The sequence below is a fragment of the Meles meles genome, chromosome 1, assembly GCF_922984935.1.
Source record: "Meles meles chromosome 1, mMelMel3.1 paternal haplotype, whole genome shotgun sequence".
Taxonomy (NCBI): Eukaryota; Metazoa; Chordata; class Mammalia; order Carnivora; family Mustelidae; genus Meles; species Meles meles.
In genome coordinates, this window is record NC_060066.1 from 34,850,608 (window position 1) to 34,872,658 (window position 22,051).

The 22,051-nt window shown below is 47.4% G+C and overlaps 1 protein-coding gene across 2 annotated transcripts in view; it reads right to left on the reverse strand.

The window, feature by feature from the left end:
- Window positions 1-20,779, reverse strand: part of BAALC (BAALC binder of MAP3K1 and KLF4) — a 77,757-nt gene extending 56,978 nt beyond the window's left edge. The window contains exons 1-2 of one of the 2 annotated variants that reach the window (XR_006816142.1): window positions 20,464-20,779; window positions 7,264-7,388 (exon numbers count right to left, since the gene is read on the reverse strand). Coding sequence is in view for 1 of the 2 variants with exons in the window: in XM_045987023.1 (XP_045842979.1) it covers window positions 20,464-20,623 (160 nt within the window). In the remaining variant the exon portion in view is untranslated. The remainder of the gene's footprint in view (window positions 1-7,263; window positions 7,389-20,463) is intronic. The other variant, XM_045987023.1, reaches the window with a different exon arrangement.
- Window positions 20,780-22,051: the final 1,272 nt, after the last annotated feature.

Genomic DNA, 22,051 nt, shown 5'->3' on the forward strand with positions numbered 1-22,051 from the left:
GAAGTAAAACCAAAAGAATCAGCTGGAAGAAATGGAAGTATTTACCTTGAGGGAACTGAAAACCAGGAAGTACAGCAGGGGACTTGTTGATTTTCATGGTAAGCCCTGTAGAAACTGTTTGACTCTAAAATCTGTGCATGTATATAACTGAAAAATACATAACATTAAAAATTTATATCATTGGATCAAGTGACTTCCCTGCTCAAGGCTTCTCAGGGCCGTTAGTATAATGTTCAAGATCCTTAATGCGGCCTATGGGGTCCTAATGTGACCCAGCCCCGCCTATTCACTCCTCACCCCCCAGCCCTTCCAGAACTCCAGCCCCTCTTCTGCTTCTTCTCATGCATTGCTTTCATGATGGTTTAATCACGCTGGCTAGAGAGTGCGAAGCTCTTCCTGCCCGCAAGGACTTTGAGCGTGCTCTTCCTTTTTCTTTTTTTCTTTTCTTTTTTTTTTTAAGATTTTATTTATTTATTTGAGACAAAGAGAGAGCACAAGCAGGGAGGAGGGTCAAAGGGAAAAGGAGAAGCAGACTCCCTGCTGAGCAGGGAGCCTCATTCAGGGCTTGAGCCCAGGACCCTGAGATCAGGACCTGAGCTGAAGGCAGCGGCTTAACTGACTGAGCCACCCAGGCACCCCCATGCTCTTCCTTTTGCTAAAAATGTTGCCCACACCAACCCCAACCTAGTGAATCCCAAGCACTTCAGTTTTTAACAGAAACATATGTCAGAGAAGTCTCAGCCGAGCCTGAAATTAGGTTACATTTCCCAGTTTCATCTGCCAGGATACCTGTCTTCTCTTTTGTAACATTTACAACAATTGTAATTAACTGTGTGAATCAGGTTATTATCTCTTCTGCCTCCCTTTCCAATATGGTAGCCACTACCTACATTTGAGCTATGTAAATTTAAATTAATATTTATAGAATATGAGAGATTCAGCTGCCCTAGCCCCATTTCAAGTGATCCAGAACGGTAGCTAGAGTATCAGACAGTGCAGATACAGAACGTTCCATCATCACAGAAAGTTCTATTGGACAGCACTGAGCTAGACTGTAAACTCCACCAAGGGCTCTTCATGGATCTCTCCTGACTGCCTAAGACCTTACTAAGGGCTTTGAAAGTTCTCCCTAAGTAATCTCTTAATAAAGAAATTCATTCATTTATAGAGGGCAAAAAGTAAGGTCACTTCTGTAACTGGAAGGATAGAGATACTTGATTTTTCTTAGTCTCCAGCCCTTTCCATCTATTCCTGTATCACCCAAAAGCAACACCTGGACCAAAGAAAATTAAAACCTAGGTAACTAAATAAATACTCAGAACACCATTCGAGGCAAAATAGCATAGGTAAGTGACTCACGAAGGCAAAAAGATTATACATTTCAAAAGGGTTATCACTCCTAGAATGAGATTCTTGATTTGTCTTTTGAACTAATCATTAGAATTAACTGTTAAGACATGTATTTTCAGGGGCACCTGGGTGCCTCAGTCATTAAGCATCTGCCTTCAGCTCAGGTCATGATCCCAGGGTCCTGGGATTAAGCCCTGCAGCAGGCTCCCTGCTCAGAGGGAAGCCTGTTTCTTCCTTCTCCCACTCACCCTACTTGTGTTCCCTCTCTCACTGTGTCTCTGTCAAAAAAATGAATAAAATTTTAAAAAATAAAAAAAGACATGTATTTTCAGAGTCCATTTAGATTTAAAGCATCCTTACATGCCTTGTGACTGTGGCAAGCTAAGTCTCTTTGGGAATCAATGGAGTATAAATCCAGTTTAGATGCTGTCTTTAGCATTACACACAAAGAAAGAGATTAAGTGGGTATGAGTTCCCTTTAAGAGGATTATTCCCAGGCTTTCAATGAGGTATAAGTGCCTCATTAATGGTTAATGTGTTCATTGGGTTTGAACAAATTCAACAACCCAGGGATATATTCAAATATATTTATTTAAGTACTCTGGAGATTTAAAAAAAATAAAATAAAACCAGGTACTTTTGAATAACAGTAAACACTTATCTGCCTCTTCCCAACATGCTGGCTATGGGAGTCTCCTTACCAGTATTCTCGCCCATTCCAGAAAATGGTAACCACCCTCAGGTGCTCCCCCTCCCTATCCATGTAGCTTCTCCATTTCAATCACATCAGGCTCATTCCAGCCTCAGGGCCTTTGCACTTGCCGGTGATGCTTCCTGAGGCATTCTGCCTCCTAACATTTATGAGGCCCCAGCTTTTCACTCACAGGGTTTAGCTCAAATACCACTTCTCACAGAGGCCTTCCCAAACCACTCAATCTGTTAACTCCTCCAACTCTCCTCCCCGTTATTCTCTATTTCATTATTCCCCGCCCCCTGTGCTTACCAGTATCTAAAATTACCTATCTTATTTATTTCTCTGCCTATCACCACTGCCCCCAACCTGAATGTAAGCTCCAAGAGCAGAGCCTTGGCTGTCTTCTTGACTGCTACAATATTTAAAACAGTGCCCACCCCACACTGGGTGTTGAAGAATATTTGTAGAAAGGAAGGAAGGGAAGAGCTAAAAAAGAGCATTCTCTATCTGAGCAATGCGTAAGATTAAACGGAGCTTATAGTTTGAGCAGGAGAATGAGAGAGGTGGGGGATGCCTTCCTCGTTATCAAGATGCCCTACATCCAGAAAGGCCAATGGGAAACACTTTGAAGATGAACATTATTAAGGGCCTGAACTAGGGTAATATTCCTGGGGCTGGAAAGATGGAAATGATTCATAACAAGAGACGTTTCAGAGACAGTCTGTGGGATCTGATGCCACATTAGATGTGCAGAGAGAGAGAGAGGGAGTAAAGCAGAATACCTGCAAAGTAGGTATTTTGTCCTCCAACTAGAGGACTGTGGTGAACTGAGAGGACACACAGCAGCAGGGACCAATGTGTGGAAGAAGTTAATCAGGCCTGAGGCAAGCTGAATTTGATGCTCCTGGCTGACTACAGTTAGATGTCTCATGAGCAGCTGGAAATGTGGGTCTGAAGTTGGGAGAGAGAATCATGGAGCCACCACCAGGGGAAGACTGAAGCCAGAGGTGTGGATGAGCTCATGCTGAATGAGGGAAGACCACTGGGAGAAGAGGGTGAGGAGTCACATCTCCACGGGTACAGGTGAGGGGAAACCAGGAAGGAGGGGGCCAAGAAAGGAGGAGGCAGAGAAAACAAAATCAGAGGTAGAAGAGAAAATCACCAGCAGTGGGGGCGGTGAAACCAAGGGGAAAAGCCAATTTCCAATCTGGGGAAGAGGGTGTGGGCAGAGGAGATGAGCCAGATCCACAGTGCTAAGAGCTGCAGAGAGCTTGCGGGAAGCACTGACTGCATTTGCAAGACCGCTCTTCTTGCGAAGAGTTTCAGCAGATTAGCAGGTGCAGAAATCTGCAGTAACGCAGTCTACTGCATGTGCAGACGTCCACCTGGACCCATCTCTGTGGCCCCTGTGAGACTTGGGGAAAAGGATCAGAGCAAACATGCTAACCCTTGTGAAGCTTGCTGGACCTTTGTTTCTGACTCAGGAGTCTCGTGTCTCACTCGGTTCCAAGAAACTCACAGGAAAACAAGTCGGGGAAAATCTCAGCCCCTTCACAGTTCTTAAAACTGCCATGCTCTTCTAGAATCTTGCCATCCCTTCATCAGGGGTGGGCTCTAATTCCCTCCTTTTGAATCCAGGCAGGTTTGGACTCACTTGTAACCAAAAGAATGCAGAAGTGAGCGTGCATAATTCCAAGGTGAAGTCATAAGAGGCAATGTAGCTTCTGCTTTTCAGCTGGGACTGTGCTGGAGCTCAGAGCAGTTACATAAACAGTCCAACTGCCCTGAGGCTGCCATGCTGTGAGGAAGCCCAAACTAGCCCATGCAGAAAGACCATATGGAGCAGCCCTGGGACTGTACTAGAAGAGAAAGATGCCCAACCAGCCCCCAGCTGCTCCATCTGATAGCAAAAACCCAACAACACTATTTGTCAAATAAGTTAGGGACTTTTTTGTTTTTCAAAATATCTCAGTCAACGTCAAATGACAAAGATTTGCAACTACTAAATACGATCAAAAGAACAGGTCTAGAGATATAACAAATTGTATTCAGGAGGGAAACAGCAATGTGCCCATAATCATGTAAAACAGCAACCCTATTCACACAAATGCACAGTAAAACTACCTGAATTACAGTGTCTTACCTATTAAAGTGACAATGTCCCCTAAGTTTGATAATATACTGTGCTGGGAAGGATGTGGAAAAACAGGTGCTCTCATACACTGCGGGTGAAAATGCAAACCACACAAGGCCCGAAGAGGGGAATTTGGCAATTTTGAGCAAAATTACACTTGCATTCAGCCTTTCGCCTAGCCATTCCACTTTGAAGAAGCTACCTAAAGATCACACTGGCAAAAATGAAAAAAAGCATGGGTAAGACTATTTGTGTAGCAAAAATCTAGAAACAATCCCAATGGCCATCAACAGGAAACTGGTTTAGTAAACTGGTTTAATAAAAATATAAAAAAATAAATTTATTTTTAATAAAATAAAATGGATGACATATCCATGCAATAGAGCATCACACAGCTATAGCTACAAAAGAGGAGGAGGAACTTATCTACAGACTGCTTGGAATATCTCTGGAATACACTGAGTGAAAAGGTACAGAAACAAAGGGTATAGTATGTGTGCATACTTTTTTTTAATAAAGAGATAAACCAAAAAATAAAATGAGTATCTGTAGGAGGACGAAGGGAAGAGAGTAGAGGCAGAGATCAAAATGAGACTTCTTAAATAGAACTTGCTATTGGAATCACATAAATTCTTTACCTAAATGTAAGACCGGACAAAATTTAAATGAAAAAAAAAAAGGCAAGTTTACTACAAAAGCAAAATGAAACATATGAACCTTTAAAATATAGCAATCTAGGGGCACCTGGGTGGTTCAGTCAGTTAAGCATCTAACTCTCAATTTCAGCTCAGGTCGTGATCCCAGGGTCCTGGGATCAAGTCCTGCATTGGGCTCTCTGCTCAGCAGGGAGCCTCTTTCTCCCTCTACCTGCCACCCACGCCCCCCCGCCCCGCTTGTGTGCTCTCTCTTGCACGCACTCTCTCAAACAAATAAATGAAATCTTAAAAAAAAAAAAAAAAACTGTTGATCCCCTTTAAAGAAACTAGGGAATACACTGAAAACTGATCATCAAAGGGAAACAGGCATTTATTCCACCTTTTCAGAGAAACCAAAGGGAAACAAGCAAAAGTATTCTTTATAAAAGAATTCCAGCTAATGTTGAAGAAATGTTAGAATAGTATTGTTTTTCCAATTCCTAATAAAATGATGTGGGGATGATTATCAGCAACGGGAAGCAGAGATACTTTATAATGGATGGATCGGGTTGGCACAGCTGATCGTAACCTCACAACAGTGAGATAACCAGACACTGTCCTGTCTGATGTGTGCAGCGAGAAGAGTGTATCATCACTTATGATGCATTCTTGCTCCCAAAACTGAACCTGAATCCCATCAAGCCAGCAGTTCTAATTACTAGTTTACAAGGAACACAGGGACACATTTTTAAACAACACCATAGGCATGCCATCAGCAAAATCGCCCCAAATGGGAAACTCTACAGAACAAAAAGCAGGTTTCTTCAACAAATAAAAACTGAAAGAGCAGAGGGGAAAAATGGGAAATCTATAAATTAAAGGAAATTTAAGGAAAAAGGTCAATGAAATACAATGTGTGGACATCTTTTGTATCCCAATTCAAACAAACGAGTCGTAGAAAATACATTGGTGAGACCATCGACAAAATTTGGACATGACTGAATTTCGGTTATATTAGAGAATTAAGGAACTTTCATTAATTTTTAGGTGTGATAATGGCATTGTAGTTATAAGATTGAAGCTTTAGAACTGCTGATATTACACCATTTCAACTGAAAGAAACGACCACGTCATCTGGTTCAATCTTACATCTTCTTAAAAAGGGTCCCCATCTTCTGATGATCCATACGAAAGTATTTTTTTTTTTAAAGATTTATTTTTTTGACAGATAGAGATTACAAGTAGGCAGAGAGGCAGGCAGAGAGAGACAGAGAGGAGGAAGCAGGCTCCCAGCCAAGCAGAGAGCCCGATGCGGGGCTTGATCCCAGGACTCTGGGATCATGACCCGAGCCGAATGCAGAGGCTTTAACCCGCTGAGCCACCCAGGCGCCCCCATACGAAAGTATTTTTGAATGGAGTTTCACGATTTCTGGAATTTGCTTCAAACTAGTCCAAACAAAGGGCAATGGAGGTAGAGAGGAAACAAGATTTGCCGTGCATTGATAATTGTTGAAGCCGGGTAACACACATGGGGGCTTGTTATACCATTGTTATACCCACTTGTATATAGATTTTTGAAATATCTGTGTGTCATTTTAAGGTCTTAAACTACTGTATGTATTTGAAATGTTATGTTTAAGAAATGCCTGAGGCTACAGTTAAGGGATTCTAGAATTGTTTTGAGCAATTGCAAGCAGCTGGTGTCCCTGGGAAGAGCAAGAACAATGCTCAGTTGAAGATATAATTGCTTGTGTGTGTGTGTGTGTGTGTGTGCACGTGTGTGTGTGACTGCACATATGTTTAAATCACCTTCTCACATAAGCTTTCATTCTATTTCTCACTGATTTTTTTGCTTGTGGCTGTGGGACTTGGGGGTTCTAACAAGAATCCGTGTTTGAATTTTGAATCCCTGTGCTAAAGAATCAAAAATAAAGCTAACCGGCTTGGGCACACTCTCCCTGGGTCTCTTTGTTAACATTTTTGGCAGCTTCTATTTAAATGATCCCTCTTCTCTAAGTTCACTGGGTGTTTTCCGCAGCCTTACGTAACCGCTAGAAGCCCCTGTCTCTACAAAGGAACACCTGATTCAGAAAAGCAAACATCATAACAGCAACCCATTCATTTGCTGCCCAGACTCACAACCAACCAGACGTGTGGCGACTTTGAGAGAGAGAGAGGGTAAGAGAAGAAAAAGATTGAGAGAACAAGTGGGAGGAGGGGCAGAGGGAGCAGCAGACTTCCCCCTGAGCAGGGAGCCCGACGTGGGGCTCGATCCCAGGACCCCGAGATCATGACCTGAGCCCAAGGAAGACGCTCACCTGGCTGAACCACCCAGGTGTGCAACTTTATAAACTCCCAGCCAACGGTGTCACAGGCTCTGGGGAAACCGAGAGTTAAGGAAAGGTGAGCGAAGCTCAGAGAAACCCCAAGAAGAGGATTATTCCTCGTACCTGCTGGACTGCTGGACGCAGCTCCACACCCTCAGAAGAGCTGCCAGCTGGGAGAGGCTGCACTCTCTGGAGTGTCTCCACTCTCTGGAGGCAGCACTCGCAGCACGGAATCCTCGTGCCCTGTGCTGAAGGGATGGAGACGTCCCCTGCCTGGAAGCCTGAGGCGAGGAGAGCTCCCCAGAGAACCAGGCTCCTTACTCCAGGTGGGGCCAGGATCCGGTCCAATTCCAGACCCCACTCCACTCAGGAGCACGATTTGCATAATAAAATATCTAATGCCTTAATGACCTAATGTTATCAGAGATATTTTAACAACCCTCAAAAATTGCCTCAAAAAAACTGACCAAGGTCAGAAATGCTCTTGGTCCCATTTCTTGGTCAGCCCACCAAAGCTGCGCAGGGCTCAGTGTGCTAAGCTCTCTAGAGGAGCGTTTGAGGGCTGGGACTTGTTCCTGCAAGCCCTGTTCTTGTCTCTCTTCCACGCTGCCTTGAGGGTTAAAGACTGTGGCTCTTAAGCCTGGCCGAGCCTCAGTATCACCTAGGACAGCAGTGGCCGTTGGCACAGGGTCACGGCCATTCGTTTATGTACCGCCCTTGGTTGTTTTGGGACTAAAAATAGCAAAGTTGAGTAGCTGCAACAAAGGTCATGTGGCCCACAAAGCCTAAAATATTTACATCCGGCCCTTCACAGCGAAGGTTCGCCACCCTGTGATCTAGGACCTGCTCCTCTGCGAGGTCTGTGGGCCAGCAGGACCAGCATCACCTGGGACCTTGTTAGAAATGCAACATCCGGGGCACCTGGGTGGCTCAGCGGGTTAAAGCCTCTGCCTTCAGCTCAGGTCATGATCCCAGGGTCCTGGGATCGAGCCCCGCATCGGGCTCTCTGCTTAGCGGGGAGCCTGCTTCCTCCTCTCTCTCTCTCTGCCTGCCTCTCTGCCTACTTGTGATCTCTATCTGTCAAATAAATGAATCTTTAAAAAAAAAAAAAAAAAAGAAATGCAACATCCTAAGCCCCACCTCAGACCCAGGGACTTCCACTCTGCCCTGACCCAGAGAACTAGCCAAACCTGCAGGCCTCTGGCCCCTACAGAAGCCCTGGGGGTGGGGCCCTTTGTTGACGTTGCCCAAGTGAATCTGACGTGTAGCCACCAGGGAAGCTGACTGGGAAATACGGAGTATGGTCCCTCCGGGTTCGGGATCTCCCTGCAGGACTAACACCAGATCCTCAAGCGGCCGGGACGGGTGACCACTGAAGGCTCCCGGCTGAGTGCCTCTCTAGGAACTGCCCTCTGTGGAAGGAAGTGGCCCCACCCAAGCTCCTTCCCCTTGCTGGGGGGCAGCCAGCAGCTGAAACCTGATACAGGGTGACAGGGTCTCTCATTACCATACGCGATGGACCATCCCCACTCCGGAGCCCCCAGCAATTCAACTTCTCCCTCAGCCCAGTCCCGACCCCCTCACCCTCACAGGTGGCTCCAGTAAGAGTCCACCTCAGCCTATTTCCTGACAGTCTGTAAGAGTATATGGCATGACATTAGACAGGACACGGCCATAAATAAGAAAATGCAAAACAGAGTAAGTGTGCTAGGTGTGTGCTAGAAGGGAACATGTGACTTAGGGGGCACATGGGAGCTGTGGGGCTTTCAGAGGGGGTGGGAGGGGGGATAAGAGGATAAGGTACTTTAGGCAACCCTGAGTCGGGCTGAGTGGAGAGGACCTACAGACCGCCAGTGGAAGCTAAGGCTGAAGAGAAAGCCTTAAATGCCAACTAAGACACATGCATTCAGTTGGCAAAGAAAAATCACGAAAGGCTCTGAGCAGACTAACACAGTAATGGTCCCAGTTACACCTCAGGAATATTCGCCTGGCAATGGCATGAAAGATACCGGAGTGGCAGTGACAGGGGTCAGGGGACAGGTCACAACGCCATTGCAGACGTCGAGCTGCAAGGCAATGAGGGCCAGAGCTACTGATCGGTTAGGCAGCTGGCATGAAGGCAAGAGCACAGGGCTTCGAAAAAAGGCAGAGCTGGGTTCCCAACCCCCGCAGCCACTTAAACAGCCTTCAAGCCTTGGCACAGGTCACCTGGCCTCTCGGACTTCTCCCATCGGTAAAACGGGGATAAGAGAATTAGGTAATAAACACTCCGTGCTGGGCACACGCTGTGCACGCAGCTAAGGGAAGCCACGCTCGGGCGCCGGGGTGGTGTGCGTCTGTGTTTGCACACACACCACTTATCGCTCCAGCTGAGCAAACCTGAGCCTGGCTGCTCCGAAGACTGTCCTGAAAAGCAGTTCTCGCACGTAGTAATTTAATGAGGCCTCGGTTTCGTGCTTCAACTCAAATCGTCCCCCTTAGGAAGGGTGCGCAGGCAATCGCCACTTCCATTGTAGCCACGGCTGTGCCCTGTTGTTATGACGACCATTTCCCAAACAGCCCTGCTATTTTCCTCAGATCCTTTCAGTTTCCTCTCGCCCTCAAGTCCACAAGCCCTAGAGACAATAGCAGGGTGGGTTTGTTAGATTTTCGCAGGAAATACTGTCAAGTCTTTAAATGAGCCAATGGGTTGTTTGTTGCTTCTCCTACAGGGCCCCAGCCTGAGCATCAGCACGACCCCGCACAGCAGACCTCTACCAACATCCCCACTGATTGCACATTGGTGCCACAGAGTATCAGTGGGCACATCAGTTTCCGGCTGGCATTAACTCTGCAGGAAAATGAAGCAGAAAACAAAGGAACGCCCCTTGCACACGTCATGACACCACACAGAGTCTGATGTTAAAAGACTATTTAAATCTTAAAAAGATTTAAGTTTAAGCTATTGTATTATTTCTAAAATCAGCTCAATATTAGCACATCTGCCTTTCCCAATAAATATCAACATTTGGGAATTCACTTAACATGTGGTAATACTAAAAACACTATTTATTATGATTATTACAAAATCTTCATACCAATAATTATGCTGCTCTGGTTTCTAGCAGACCTTCCTCTCCTTGCTTTCCTTTCCTCCTCCTCTTCCTTCCTTTCTTTTTTTTAATATAAGATTTTATTTATTTATTTGGCAAAGACAGATCAGAAGTAGGCAGAGAGGCAGGCAGAGAGGCAGGCAGAGAGAGAGGGGGAAGCAGGCTCCCCGCTGAGCAGAGAGCCCTATGCAGGGCTTGATCCCAGGACCCTGAGATCATGACCTGAGCTGAAGGCAGAGACTTAACCCACTGAACCACCATTCCTTTCTTTTCTCCTTCCCTTTCTCCTACCAATCTTGTCTTCCCTCAGAGGTAGCCTGAGGATGAAAGGTCCAGTTACCCAGCTGGCAGCGTACTCAATATCTGTTCTTCCCCTTTTCTCTTTGCCAAAAGGACCATGATACTGTTAGCATGGTGCTTGCCCAACTAACAGTCCCGATCTTCTAGTTTATCTCGCAGCCAGGGATGGCCATGTCGCACAGTTCTGGCCAACGAGACTCAAGCAAAGCTTACTGGCTTCTGGGACAGCTATCATTTTGCAGATAAAAAGGACAGACTCAGGTAGAATGCGTCTTTCCCCCTTCTTCGTACCTAAAGTAAGACGAGACCACACCTTGCAACTACAAGGATGAAATCCACACAGCATGGATGGCCAAGTAATAAACCCACATCCTTGACAGCATTCCCAAGCGAGCAGCTGCCTCCCTCCAGACGCTCCGTGAAGTGCAGACACTAGAGCCTCTCCTGCTAAACCACATTCCCCCTGGGTTTGGTTCTTGCCACCAAAAGCAGTTCCTAACTGATACAAAAGATGAGGAGGGTCTCCTCCACTCAACAAATATTCGTTGAGCACCTACTACATGCCGAGCGCCACGCTAAGTATTTGGGCCACAGTGGCGAATACGGCCAGCAGCTCTTCGCCTCCCGGAGTGAAGGAGTAAAGACATAGAGAGTCAATGAACAAGACAGTGACAGGCTTGGTGAGCGGAAGGAAAAAAGATAATCAGGTGACTGGGGAAGGCCGTTCTCTCTGAGGAGGTGCATCCGAACTGAGGTGAGGTCCAGGAGGTAAAGAGTGGGGGAGGGGCCACATTCCAGCAGGTGCCCCAGAAGCTGGCTTGTGGCTGGAACACCGGGAGCCACAGAGAGAGTGAGCAGGATAAGCCAAGCCGGAGAAGCAGAGGGACCAGGTTATGCAGGTTGAGGAAAGGGGTTGCTAGGGTTTTATTCTACATATAACAGATTAGGAAGCTAGCAGAGGCCATTAAACAAGAGAGGGACGAGACCCGGTATATGTTTTTAAAAGATTTTTCTCCCTCTAACACGAAGAATGACTCGTGAAGGACAAGAAGAGAAGCAGGCTACAGCTGAGGTTCAAGTAAAACATGGCAGTGGCCTGGGCTCTGGGAGGGCCATGGAGACGCAGAGGAGCCCTCACCCTGTGGATGGCAATGCCTGGGATGTCCTCACCTGTAGGGACATTGAGGAACAACCTCATCAGTGCACTTAGAGTCCAAATAGGCAGAGATGAGAACAGGGTAACTAAGGCATTTTTTAAATGCTGAGGTGCCCAGAAGAACATACAACAGGTGATTGGAAGGAATGATGGGAGAATTCACAGCAAGTCTTTGATTTTTTTTTTTTTTTTTTTTTTTTTTTTTTTAGTATTCAGAGAGAAAGAACAGCATAGTGTTGGGAGCTATTACACAGGGACAGTCACAGCATGTTAATAAGGAATTAACAGAATTGCCAAGAAGTGGTAGAACACTGAGGTTCTGGAGACGAACTGCTATTGGGCGCAAAGACCAACACCCATGACTTGCTTCAGCAATAGCAGGCAGCTTGGAACGGGGACATAAGGGACACCAGGGATATGGACCCCAGGTTTGAGGTGGAGCCCAGGGCAAGACTGAAGAGGGGAGGAGAAACTAGGTGCCTGAATGGCAGCTCTGAGAGGCTACAAACCTCATATTTGTGGACACACTCATTCTACAATGATTCGTATCCTACAGCGTGGAAACTGAAACCCAGACAAGCTAAGAAACCTGCTCAAGGTCACAAAGCTGGTCAGTATCGCTGTCAGAGTCTAATTCCCTCACCACTGAACTACCATCTTCAAGCGAAACCACAACAAAGATGATGATGATAAAGAAGAGAGTCAGAAAGGTCCAGAGACTGGAGGTCATGATGGGTGTGAGGAGCTGGCTCGTGGAAGGAGAGGAAGCATATGAAACTATAAACCGACAGCAGATCAGGCTGCACGGTCTCACGCGTGAGCAAGTGTTACAGGCTGGTGCAGTGGCTTGGAGAAGCTCAGCAGGCTCCGGGTTGGGTTGAAGGGCATCTGACCACAAGCTACCCACTCAGTCTTGCCAGCTGCCCACTAAAATGCCTACAAAGACAGAAAAAGACCGAGGATCACAATCACCCAAAAGGAAGACTAACAGACAACCTAATCCTAGACTCTGGGAGAAATGGGCACTATTCATAAAGAAGATGGAGTTGGAGTAAGGAAAATCTAAGGTTTCTGGTTTTGCTTCCTTACACAGACACCACATGGTAGGATGTAGGCAGACACTGGGTACTATTGCATTGGACACAGAGATCCGGGGCTGGAAGGGAATGAGGTTAGACCCAAACCACAACACTGGGCAGCCAGTCTATGTGACCTCACGGGCATGTGAGGCCCAGGCAGAGAACTGGCCCCTAGACACACACCCCCCACAGGCCATGTTACCACATCCACAAAGCAACCATAAATCCCAGAAACGGCTAGGCAGAATAGAAAACTCAGCCTGGGCCAGCTGTGGGGGGTGGCAGGGAGGCGACAGGGGGCCACGATTATTGTAAACGGTGGAGTCACAATATGCATTTGCCTCGTATATAATTTACCTGAATTCAATTATATTTGCTTAGTACTGAAAGGGAAAAGGGGAGAAAAATCCCTTCACTTACCCATGGCCTTCTCCACCCCTCACCCGTTCCCCCGTTCAAACTAGCCTTTGGCTGCCACGACCTCCAAATACTTTCCTAAACACAAAGAAAAACAGAACTACTCTATTTCTCTTGACCTTTGAGCTTCCAAGAAATTTGAGGAAGTTCTTCTATATCCGCCAAACTTCAAACATAATCCCCACAGAATGCAAGTTGTCCCGTAGACACCTAGACGCCAGACCTGAGGGATAAAAGTCCCAAATGCTGACAGACGTGTTGCTTCTGTGTGCTTCTCTAACACTCTAAAGATTCTTAAGCAACATCTTTGCATTTGAAATCAGAAAAAAAAAAAAAAAAAAAAAAATACCCTTCTGCCCCAAGCCTGATCACCTTTAAGGAGGCTATCAGGTGCCTGGGATGCCGGTGGTCTTTGGGGCACTGTTTGCAGCCCCACTCGGGGTGCTCGCCCTGGGGAGGGGGGCCAGTACACGTGCCTCAGGGCTGCCGGCTCTGCTCAAGGCCTCCTGTCCTCACCTCGTAAATGCTGGCAGGAGGCTCCCCCCCCCCCAAGTCTTTTTCCAAACCGCTAAAGGCAGATGGGGTGGAGGAGGGCACTAACTCCCGTGCTTAGCAGTTACAGCATAACGGATACTGCCCTGGATTTAGAAACACACCTGATTTCCGACACGGGCTCTTCCACTCCCTCAGCCGGTGACCTTACTCCATCTCCTCATCTCACGGAATCTCAGTTTCCTCATCTGGTAAGTGGGGATCACGATGGTTTATGAGGTTCGTTTAGACAGTTTCGGAAACTAATGTCCCAAAGAAAAATACATTAGGTGCTCAGTAAATGCTATTTGAATTTAAATGACAAGGGAACAGACCCAGTCTCTGAAGGACGGGTGAGGCAGTGACGACAGAAACCCTCTCACGATTTCCAAACGTTCACATTGTTAGTGCTCATAAAGACACTTGTATTAGTTTTCCAGGGCTGCTGTAACAAAGGACCACAAACTGCCGGCTTAAGCAGCAGAAATTTCTTGTAGCACAGGTCTGAGATCAGGAATCTGAGATCGGGGTGGTTCCTTCTGGGGCTTGTGAGGGAGAATCTGTTCCAGGCCTCTCTCTCAGCTCCTGGTGACTTGCTGACAATCTTGGGTGCTCCTTGGCTTGTAGAAGTCTCACCCTGACCTCCACCTTCACCTTCACGTGGGGTTCTCTGTTTGTGTGTTCAAATGTCCCTTTTTATAAGGACACCAGTCACACTGGATTAGGGCCCACATTAATGACCTCATCTTAACCTCTGTAAAGACCCTATCTTCAAAAAAGGTCACATTTGGATGTACTGGGGTTAGGACTTCAGCACAGAAATTTGGGGGGCAGACAATTGAACCCCTAACAGAGCAATGGAGGTGGTTGTGGGGCAAAGTAGGAGGATGGCATGTGAGGGGAATGTTGGTGGCAGAAGGCGCTAGATCATGATGTGGGCTCAGGATACTCCATCCATCTCCTTTCCAGAAGAAAGCCAAGGAGGTGTTCAGACTAGCCAGAGAAGCTCTGTAGGAGTCCCAGCAGAGATAGGATTTTGCAACAGAAGCAAAATGATCTTCTGAGAGTGGCTAGAGGCTGTGGACCTACACAGAAAGTCTCCCGGGATGCAAGCCCAGGTCATCAGCCAGGAAAATGACAGGCTCAGATGTCCAACTGCACTAAAGGGCAGAATGGCCTTATCAGCAGGAAGGGGGTGTGGGCACATAGATCCCACAGCAAAGGCAGGGCCAGTAGGGATCTAAGCCTGAGAGACTGCTGAGTACAGGATAAGCCAGGAAAAGCCTCCATGCCGACTGAGAGGGGACTATGTTCCTCTGAGTGGGCCCAAGTCTGGAACCTTAAATTCATCTCTGGTTAGAGTCAGAATAGTTTATCCAAAGACACAGTTCAGTGGACAGATTTCTAAGACAAAATCATCTAAGATAAGACTCGGGAAAGAGGTTCTAAGATAAAACTTCATTTGTTCAGCGGGATCATTTCTCCACCTCTTCATTTTTACAGGCTGGCGTGCGACCGCCCATCACGCAGCGCCCAAGCCGGCAGAGCTCCCAGGCTCCCTGGAGAGACAGCCATGCGGTGTGAGCGGTGCGACCACCGGGCTGCACCCAGTCCCTGGAGAGCCTGTGGCACAATGTATGTATGTCACTCTGCCCAGGTGGGGCCTGGGCCGCAAGCACATGAGACTTCCTAAACTTTATGAACTGCCTGGGTTTGCTCCCACCTGTTTTTGTAGTGATTTTTGCAAAATGACCCTGGTAACAAAGAAGCTTGTGTTTGGCAAAGGGAGCAGAGGAAAGTAGGGGTGCCTTCTTGCTATGCAACCAATCAGGTACACAAGAACAGAGAGGACAAGCAGATGGAACTTCGGGGGAAAGAAAACATTATCTCTGGGGACTCCAGGAGAATACAATGCACACAGGAAGTGCTAGGAGATTTAGTCATTAAAGAAAGGTCACTTGGGGTCTATACAGGCACAGTGTTAGGCACAGGGCTCTCGTGGTGAGCAAAAAAAGACCCCTTATCTAAGTAATACAGCGTGTCATGCTTGAGGGGCAGGCATTCATCGATAAACTATCTGAAAATATAACCACAAGCGTAACAGGTAGATAGAAGGAGCTGAGGGAGGGACAGAAGGAGGGAGGGAGGAGCCTTATCCATCAGAAAGGGCCAGGTGGGCTCTCTCCTGGTACTCCCCCTCAAGGAAGGAGGCAGGAAAACATCCCCAACCCCCCAACCCCCCTGAGGGCCTTCAGGAACAGTCCAGCTTCCTGTGCCATGCTCCTGCAGCTGTCTGCAGGCACAGAGCTCCCCATCCCCCACTCCCCAGCAAAATGAGCTACTCAGGCCTCTGCAATCCTCCAGCATCTTTCCCATATTATGTTCCAGGATGGTCCACAGGCTGACCTGAAGTGTGTCCACCTTTGTGTCTGTCTCCACTAATTATTCATTTCTTATAGTTCAAGGAACATATCTTAATCAACTTTGTGCCTAATGTATATTAAATGAATAAGAGAGCAAACGTCTTTTATCTTTAGTCTGTGGACACAGGGAAACAAAGACCTAGAATATTGCCTTAATGACATTATCAAGATGAATAAAGGTCAACACATTTAAGCATTAAGCATTAAGCATGACACTGAAACCAACAAGGTACATTTTAATAGGAATTAATTAAAAAATCTCCACTTTGGGCGACTGAAATCAGTAGTATGACTGCAGGACTCGTGGCGGGGGGTGGGGGGAGCCATTCATTTGGCGAACATTTACTGAGTGCCACTTATGTTCCAGTCACTGTTCCAGGAGCTGGATATATGGCACAGGCAACGTCTCTGAGGTGACAAGACTTAAATTCAACTAGAAAAAAAGATCTATAGGTTTTAATCAATCACAAGTTTAATGGGAGTCATCGAGGTAATACAGCAGCAACAAGAGCAGGAAAACAAACAAATCCTAAAATCCTTAACCTGATTTTACCTGCACTGAGAGACGGTCAGTGCCGCACATTGCCCTGTGCTGCCCAACTAACCCGTAAGAGCTTGGAGCTAACCACAGGTCTCTTCTATCAAGAGGGACTCTGCTATACAAGGGATGTAGCGTATCTGGAATAACGCGGTCAGGTCCCCACAAGTCTGAGAGATGACCGGAAGATCTGCATGCGTCTGCACCGGAGAACCAGAGGTCAGAGGAGATGCAAGAGTTTTCTTCAAATACAGAGAGTTGTCTATACGAGACTTGACTGCAAGGGCGTGGAGTTCGCCAGGTAGAAATTACAAAGCAGCCGAAAGAGTTTCTCACAAGGAGAACTGCTCCACTAAGGTATGAGGGACCTCCTTCCCCAGGGAAGACATGTCCCGTCTGTAGGGATGCTGCACAAGAAAACTATGGTATCCAAGACCAGACCAGAATATCAAGAGACCACAGTAGATTCTGAGTCCTATCAACAGTAAAAGCAAGAACTCTTTAATCTTCCATCAATCAGGAAGGCAGTATTTAGGAGTACGGGCTTTGGATTCAAGCAGAGCTGGATCCCAGAACTGGATGGGGCGAAGTCACTAGCACACTCCATGCCTCATTCCCTTACTAGTAAGAGAAGGACGGTCACAGTTCCTACATCATCCCGGCCATGAGGACGAGGTTCTCTTAACTTCTGTGAGATGAGTTCTGTTAAGTGCTGCTTTGTCCAGTCCCCGGCCCTTGGTAAGTCATCAATAAACATTAGCTGATGGTAATAAGTGTTCTTCATTTTATTTTGCGTATTTCAATTTATTTAGGTAAATTGTTTTGCTGTGAGTCTCTATAATTTTGTAATCCTCAATCGTGCATTTATAAAAGCGATTATTATAGCAATTTAAAACTGTAAAATAGAAGGACTTTAGAGAAATTTGAAACATTTTATTTCCTAGAGAAATTAGGGAAATACCTAACAGTACAAGAAGGTATATTTAAGGGTGTAATTTAAGGGACTTGTGATCAAACTGAGTTGTCAAGCTAGGGAGTACGGGATGGCTGAGCTGGCTGGGCACGGCAACCTCAGAGACTCCCTTTCTCCTGGAGACATCCCCATCAGACAACGGAAGTAAAAATCAATCCAGCAAACTGATTTTATGAGGACTAAATCATGTCAGACCAATTTAATTTCCTCCTGTGACAGCGAGACAGGCTGCTATGACACAGGAAAGCAACAGGCTATCAGATACTTGTGGTTTGGGCTAAGTCTTCAATTCCAGCCTACATAACAGCTGAACCTAAAACTTAATTGAATTCTGCTGGCTAGTGGAGATTATCTCCCAAAACAGGAACCAGAGGCTCAGGATCTACTTTTTGAGTAAGAGGGAGACAAGAAAGTCCTTTCCTTTGTAGGACTGGCAGAAAAACACGTCCCCCATCCTACAATAAAATGCCGAGAGACCAGCGGGAATGATGAGGGGGAAGGATAAAATAGAATTCATCCAACAAATATTTATCCAACACTGTCCTGTGACATGCCCTCAGTCTAGACTGGACTAAGAAACTGAAGTAAAATTGACAAGCAGACACACTTAAATGGGACTTTTCAGTAGACGTGAGTATGGAGTTGGTGGGGGGACAGTGCACCAGAAGAAATGGAATATTTGGACTGGGCTGGGTGTTTCAATGGAATAGGGTAGAGTTTTAAAGAGCAACTGTCGGGGGCACCTGGGTGGCTCGGGTGGTTAAGCCTCTGACTCTAGATTTTAGCTCAGGTCTTGATCTCAGGGTCCTGAGATAGAGCCCAACTTGGGGCTCTGTGCTGGGTATGGAGCCTGCTTAAGATTCTCTCTCCCCTTCTGCCCCTCCCTAACCCCATCACAGCCCCTGCTCAGGCGCTCTCTCTCTCTCTCTAAAGAAAAAAAAAAAGAAAAGAAAAAAGAGCAACTGTGGATGAGAAAGGCACGTTGAAGAATCCAGGTTAAATGGGTCCAAGTGGGCAAACTTCAGTCGCAAAGACGCCTTCAGGATCACCTGCCTGGCAAGGCTGGCCCATATTTGGCAAGGAACCACAAATCAGCATGCCCATCCCAGGCCGCACCTGTTGCAGGGACCGCTCTGATGAAGCACAATGGTATAGGAGTCAGGATAGCAGACTAAAAGAGAATAAGTACTGGAAATGAATATTTAGCCATTCCATAATAACCATCTGATACCCACAGGTAGATACACACACACCATATACTTCCAGTTCCCAAGGCAACCATTCCTTGAAGCTGTACTCTGTTGTCGTTGTTGTTTTTCCCCATACTAGATCTTTTCAACCATTTTTCCTTGGAGTGCAGCTCTGGCCTTTGACTCTGTGAAATACCACACCTCCCAAGAAATGCTGTTAAATCTAACATTTACCAGCTCCCTTATGAAGACTCATGTCTTATACTCATTTCTGACACTGAATTGAGCCAACACATCATTTGGAAACTTGCTGAAAGCCCTGATAACACAAAGTAACCATTATGATCACTACAGTGAGTCCGAAATTACAAATACAGTGTTCTGTCTTGCACCATTTTCACTGACAGTTCTCCCCTTTTTTTTGTTTTTTTGTTTGTTTTGTTTTTTTAAAAAGGGACTCACCAAGTTCATATGGAAAGGGAGCCAGCTTTGGGCCTAAAAGATGGAGAGACTGATTCTTAAGATTAAAACAGCAGCCCTTATGAAGGAAGTGCAGATTTAGGAGTATTGAACTTTCTAAGAGTATTTCACATTTCTTTATGCTTCAAATTAACCTCATTTCCTACCTCAGAATTCATTATTTAAAAATGCCAACAACATAAACAGGTCTGGAAAGAGTTAAAGTATTTTATGCAAATAATGATCTGGCTTTTGACAACATCCATATACTAAGTAGTGAGGTGTTCTCCTTTTCCACCAACACATTACTGACTAAAGGTCAGCCTGTGGTAACAGACTATTTTCATCTCTATAATCATTACTGTCTGCTTTAAAAAAAAAAAAAAATTCTGCTAGGTGACTGGACCAGAAAGTTCTCTGCACATCCTTCTGTTAAATTTCTGCTAGTGGGGGAATGGTAAGAGTGTGTAATGCACAGCCCCAGTCCACATCTGTGCCCTGCCTCCTGGGAAGTACAGAGGCACCGCAGGGTGGGGAGGAAGTCTTCACTCGGGAACACCTGCTGGGGAAGTGAGCTTCAGTGCAGAACCAATGGTGGGGCGAGCGGGCGTGCTTTGTGCCCTGAACTAGGATTCTGGTTTTCGCAGCCCGAGGGAAAGAAGGGGAAGCGAAGAGGAAGACTCCACCCAGGCAATCTGGGTCAGGTGCCCTGTCTATAAATCAAGGCAGAGAGAGTCCAGGTGGCTTGGCGGGGGTTTGGAGACGGGGCGGGATTGGGTCCATGGGGGCCGGCGGGGGAGGGGGGCGGGGGGGCGAGGAGGGACAGAGGCGAAGGCAAGCGCGCCGGGGCACGGGTGGGTTGAGGGGCAGGTGTGGGTGCCAGGTGGGTTGTCCTGGCGGCTGATGCGTCGGTCCCGGCACTGAGCGCCCGCGGCTCCCGGGACTGGCTCAGTCTCTGCAAGGGTGTCGCGCTGACCCCACTCGTTGGGCCTGGGTCTGTCGGTCTGCCAGCAGGCAGGTCTAGTCGGTCTGCCGTCCTCACCTCCCCTCGACCCCCTACCACTCGCACGGAAATCTCCGGCTGCCCTGGCGCCCCTCATCCCTCCCGCTGGTCTCTCGGCTCCGGCCTCCCGGCGCCCGGGGTCCGCGGCAGCAGCTCACTCACCCGCGTGCAGGCCGCCCGCCTCGGGGCCGCTGTCGGTGGCCGCGGCGCTGGGCGGCGCGTCCGAGTCAGTGTAGGTGAGCCAGGTGGACTCGGTCTCCCGGGTCCAGCTCTCGTAGTAGCGGGGCTCGATGGCATCCGCCCGGCTCCCGCCACAGCCCATCCTCCTGCGCTGCGGGCGCGCCCGGCGGCCCTTCGATTCGCAGCTCCGGCGGCGGCGGCGGCGGCGGCGGCTCAGCCCCGGCGGCGCAGCCCAGGCCGGCGAGGAGGAGAAAGAGGTGGCGGCGGCATCGCGTCCCCGCCCGCGCCGCAGCCAGGCGCCCAGCTCCCGCCTCGCCCCTCGCCCTCTCCCCCGCGCCCCTCCTCCCCGCTTCCCAGGCCCTCCCTTCCCGCGTTTCCCTTCCCTCCCACTCGTGCCCCGCTCTCCCCTCCCCCACTCCTTCCCTCCCTTCGGAGCGCCGAAGCTGGTCGGGGGCGCAGGAGCACAGCCAGAGAACAAGAGGACAGCGGGGGTCCCAAGAGAGGTTCGGCCCCACGGGCTGAGATTACGCTCCCAGGGTCCTGCGCATCCATCCATCCACACACTCCCCCGTTCATCCGTTCATCTATTCACCCATTCATGCAAGCATACTTCTTTCCCTCTTTTCTTCCCTCCCTCCATTCCTCCCTTCTTTCCTTCCTCATTTGTCCCTACCTTCCTCCCTTCCTTCCATTCATCTATTCTGGGGAGAACTGGAGCCCTTGGGAAGGAATCCAAGCATTCTGGCCACTTGTTTCAAAAGCATTAGAGCTGAGGACAAGCCCCCCAAAATGGGCAGAAAGTAATGCCATTAAGAATTAAGGAACAGTCAGCGCCCTTTTCTGGTCTCAGCTGGTTTGGAGAGTAGGAGTGGGGCCTATGATTTCTGATGGAGTTGGGCTAGACTCTATCACTAACACCTTTCCAGTTCTGTGACTTTGAACTTTGTTTTCAAGAAAGCGAAACAGAACAAGCTCTCCCTGGGGCTGGAAGGCATGGCTGGCTTTCCTCCAAGCCCACCAGCAGCCTTGACATTCCTGTGTCCACTGCCCAGCTGTCAGCCCTTCATTCATTCCCTGTTGCACACTCAGCAACCTGAACACTAGAGCTCAGACTTGGGTGGGCCAATGAATTTACCTGTCCCAAAGAAGCCACAACACCCAGTAAAAGAAGGAAACTGCCCTTAAAGGAGAGGTCTGGAAAGGAGAAGAACTGGAAGAATAAATCCTGTGACCCAGCTCTGCCAGAATCAATGAGTTTTCATTCATTCAACATGTATTTACTAAATACCTATTATAGCAGAACACTGCCAGTATATATATAATACACTGTGTATATTACCCATTATATATACATTGTAGTGTGCTCTGTTTAATACATCTTACAAAGTATATAGAATAAAGGTATAGTATTCATTATACCCTACATAATGCACAGAATGTAGACATTGTCTATAATACACAGCATCTAGTAAATAGACCAAGTCTAGGGCACCGCCTTCAAATAGTGTTCATCAAATATTTTCTTAATGAATGAATGACAAGAGGCAATATGGGGATGTGGTTAAGAGCA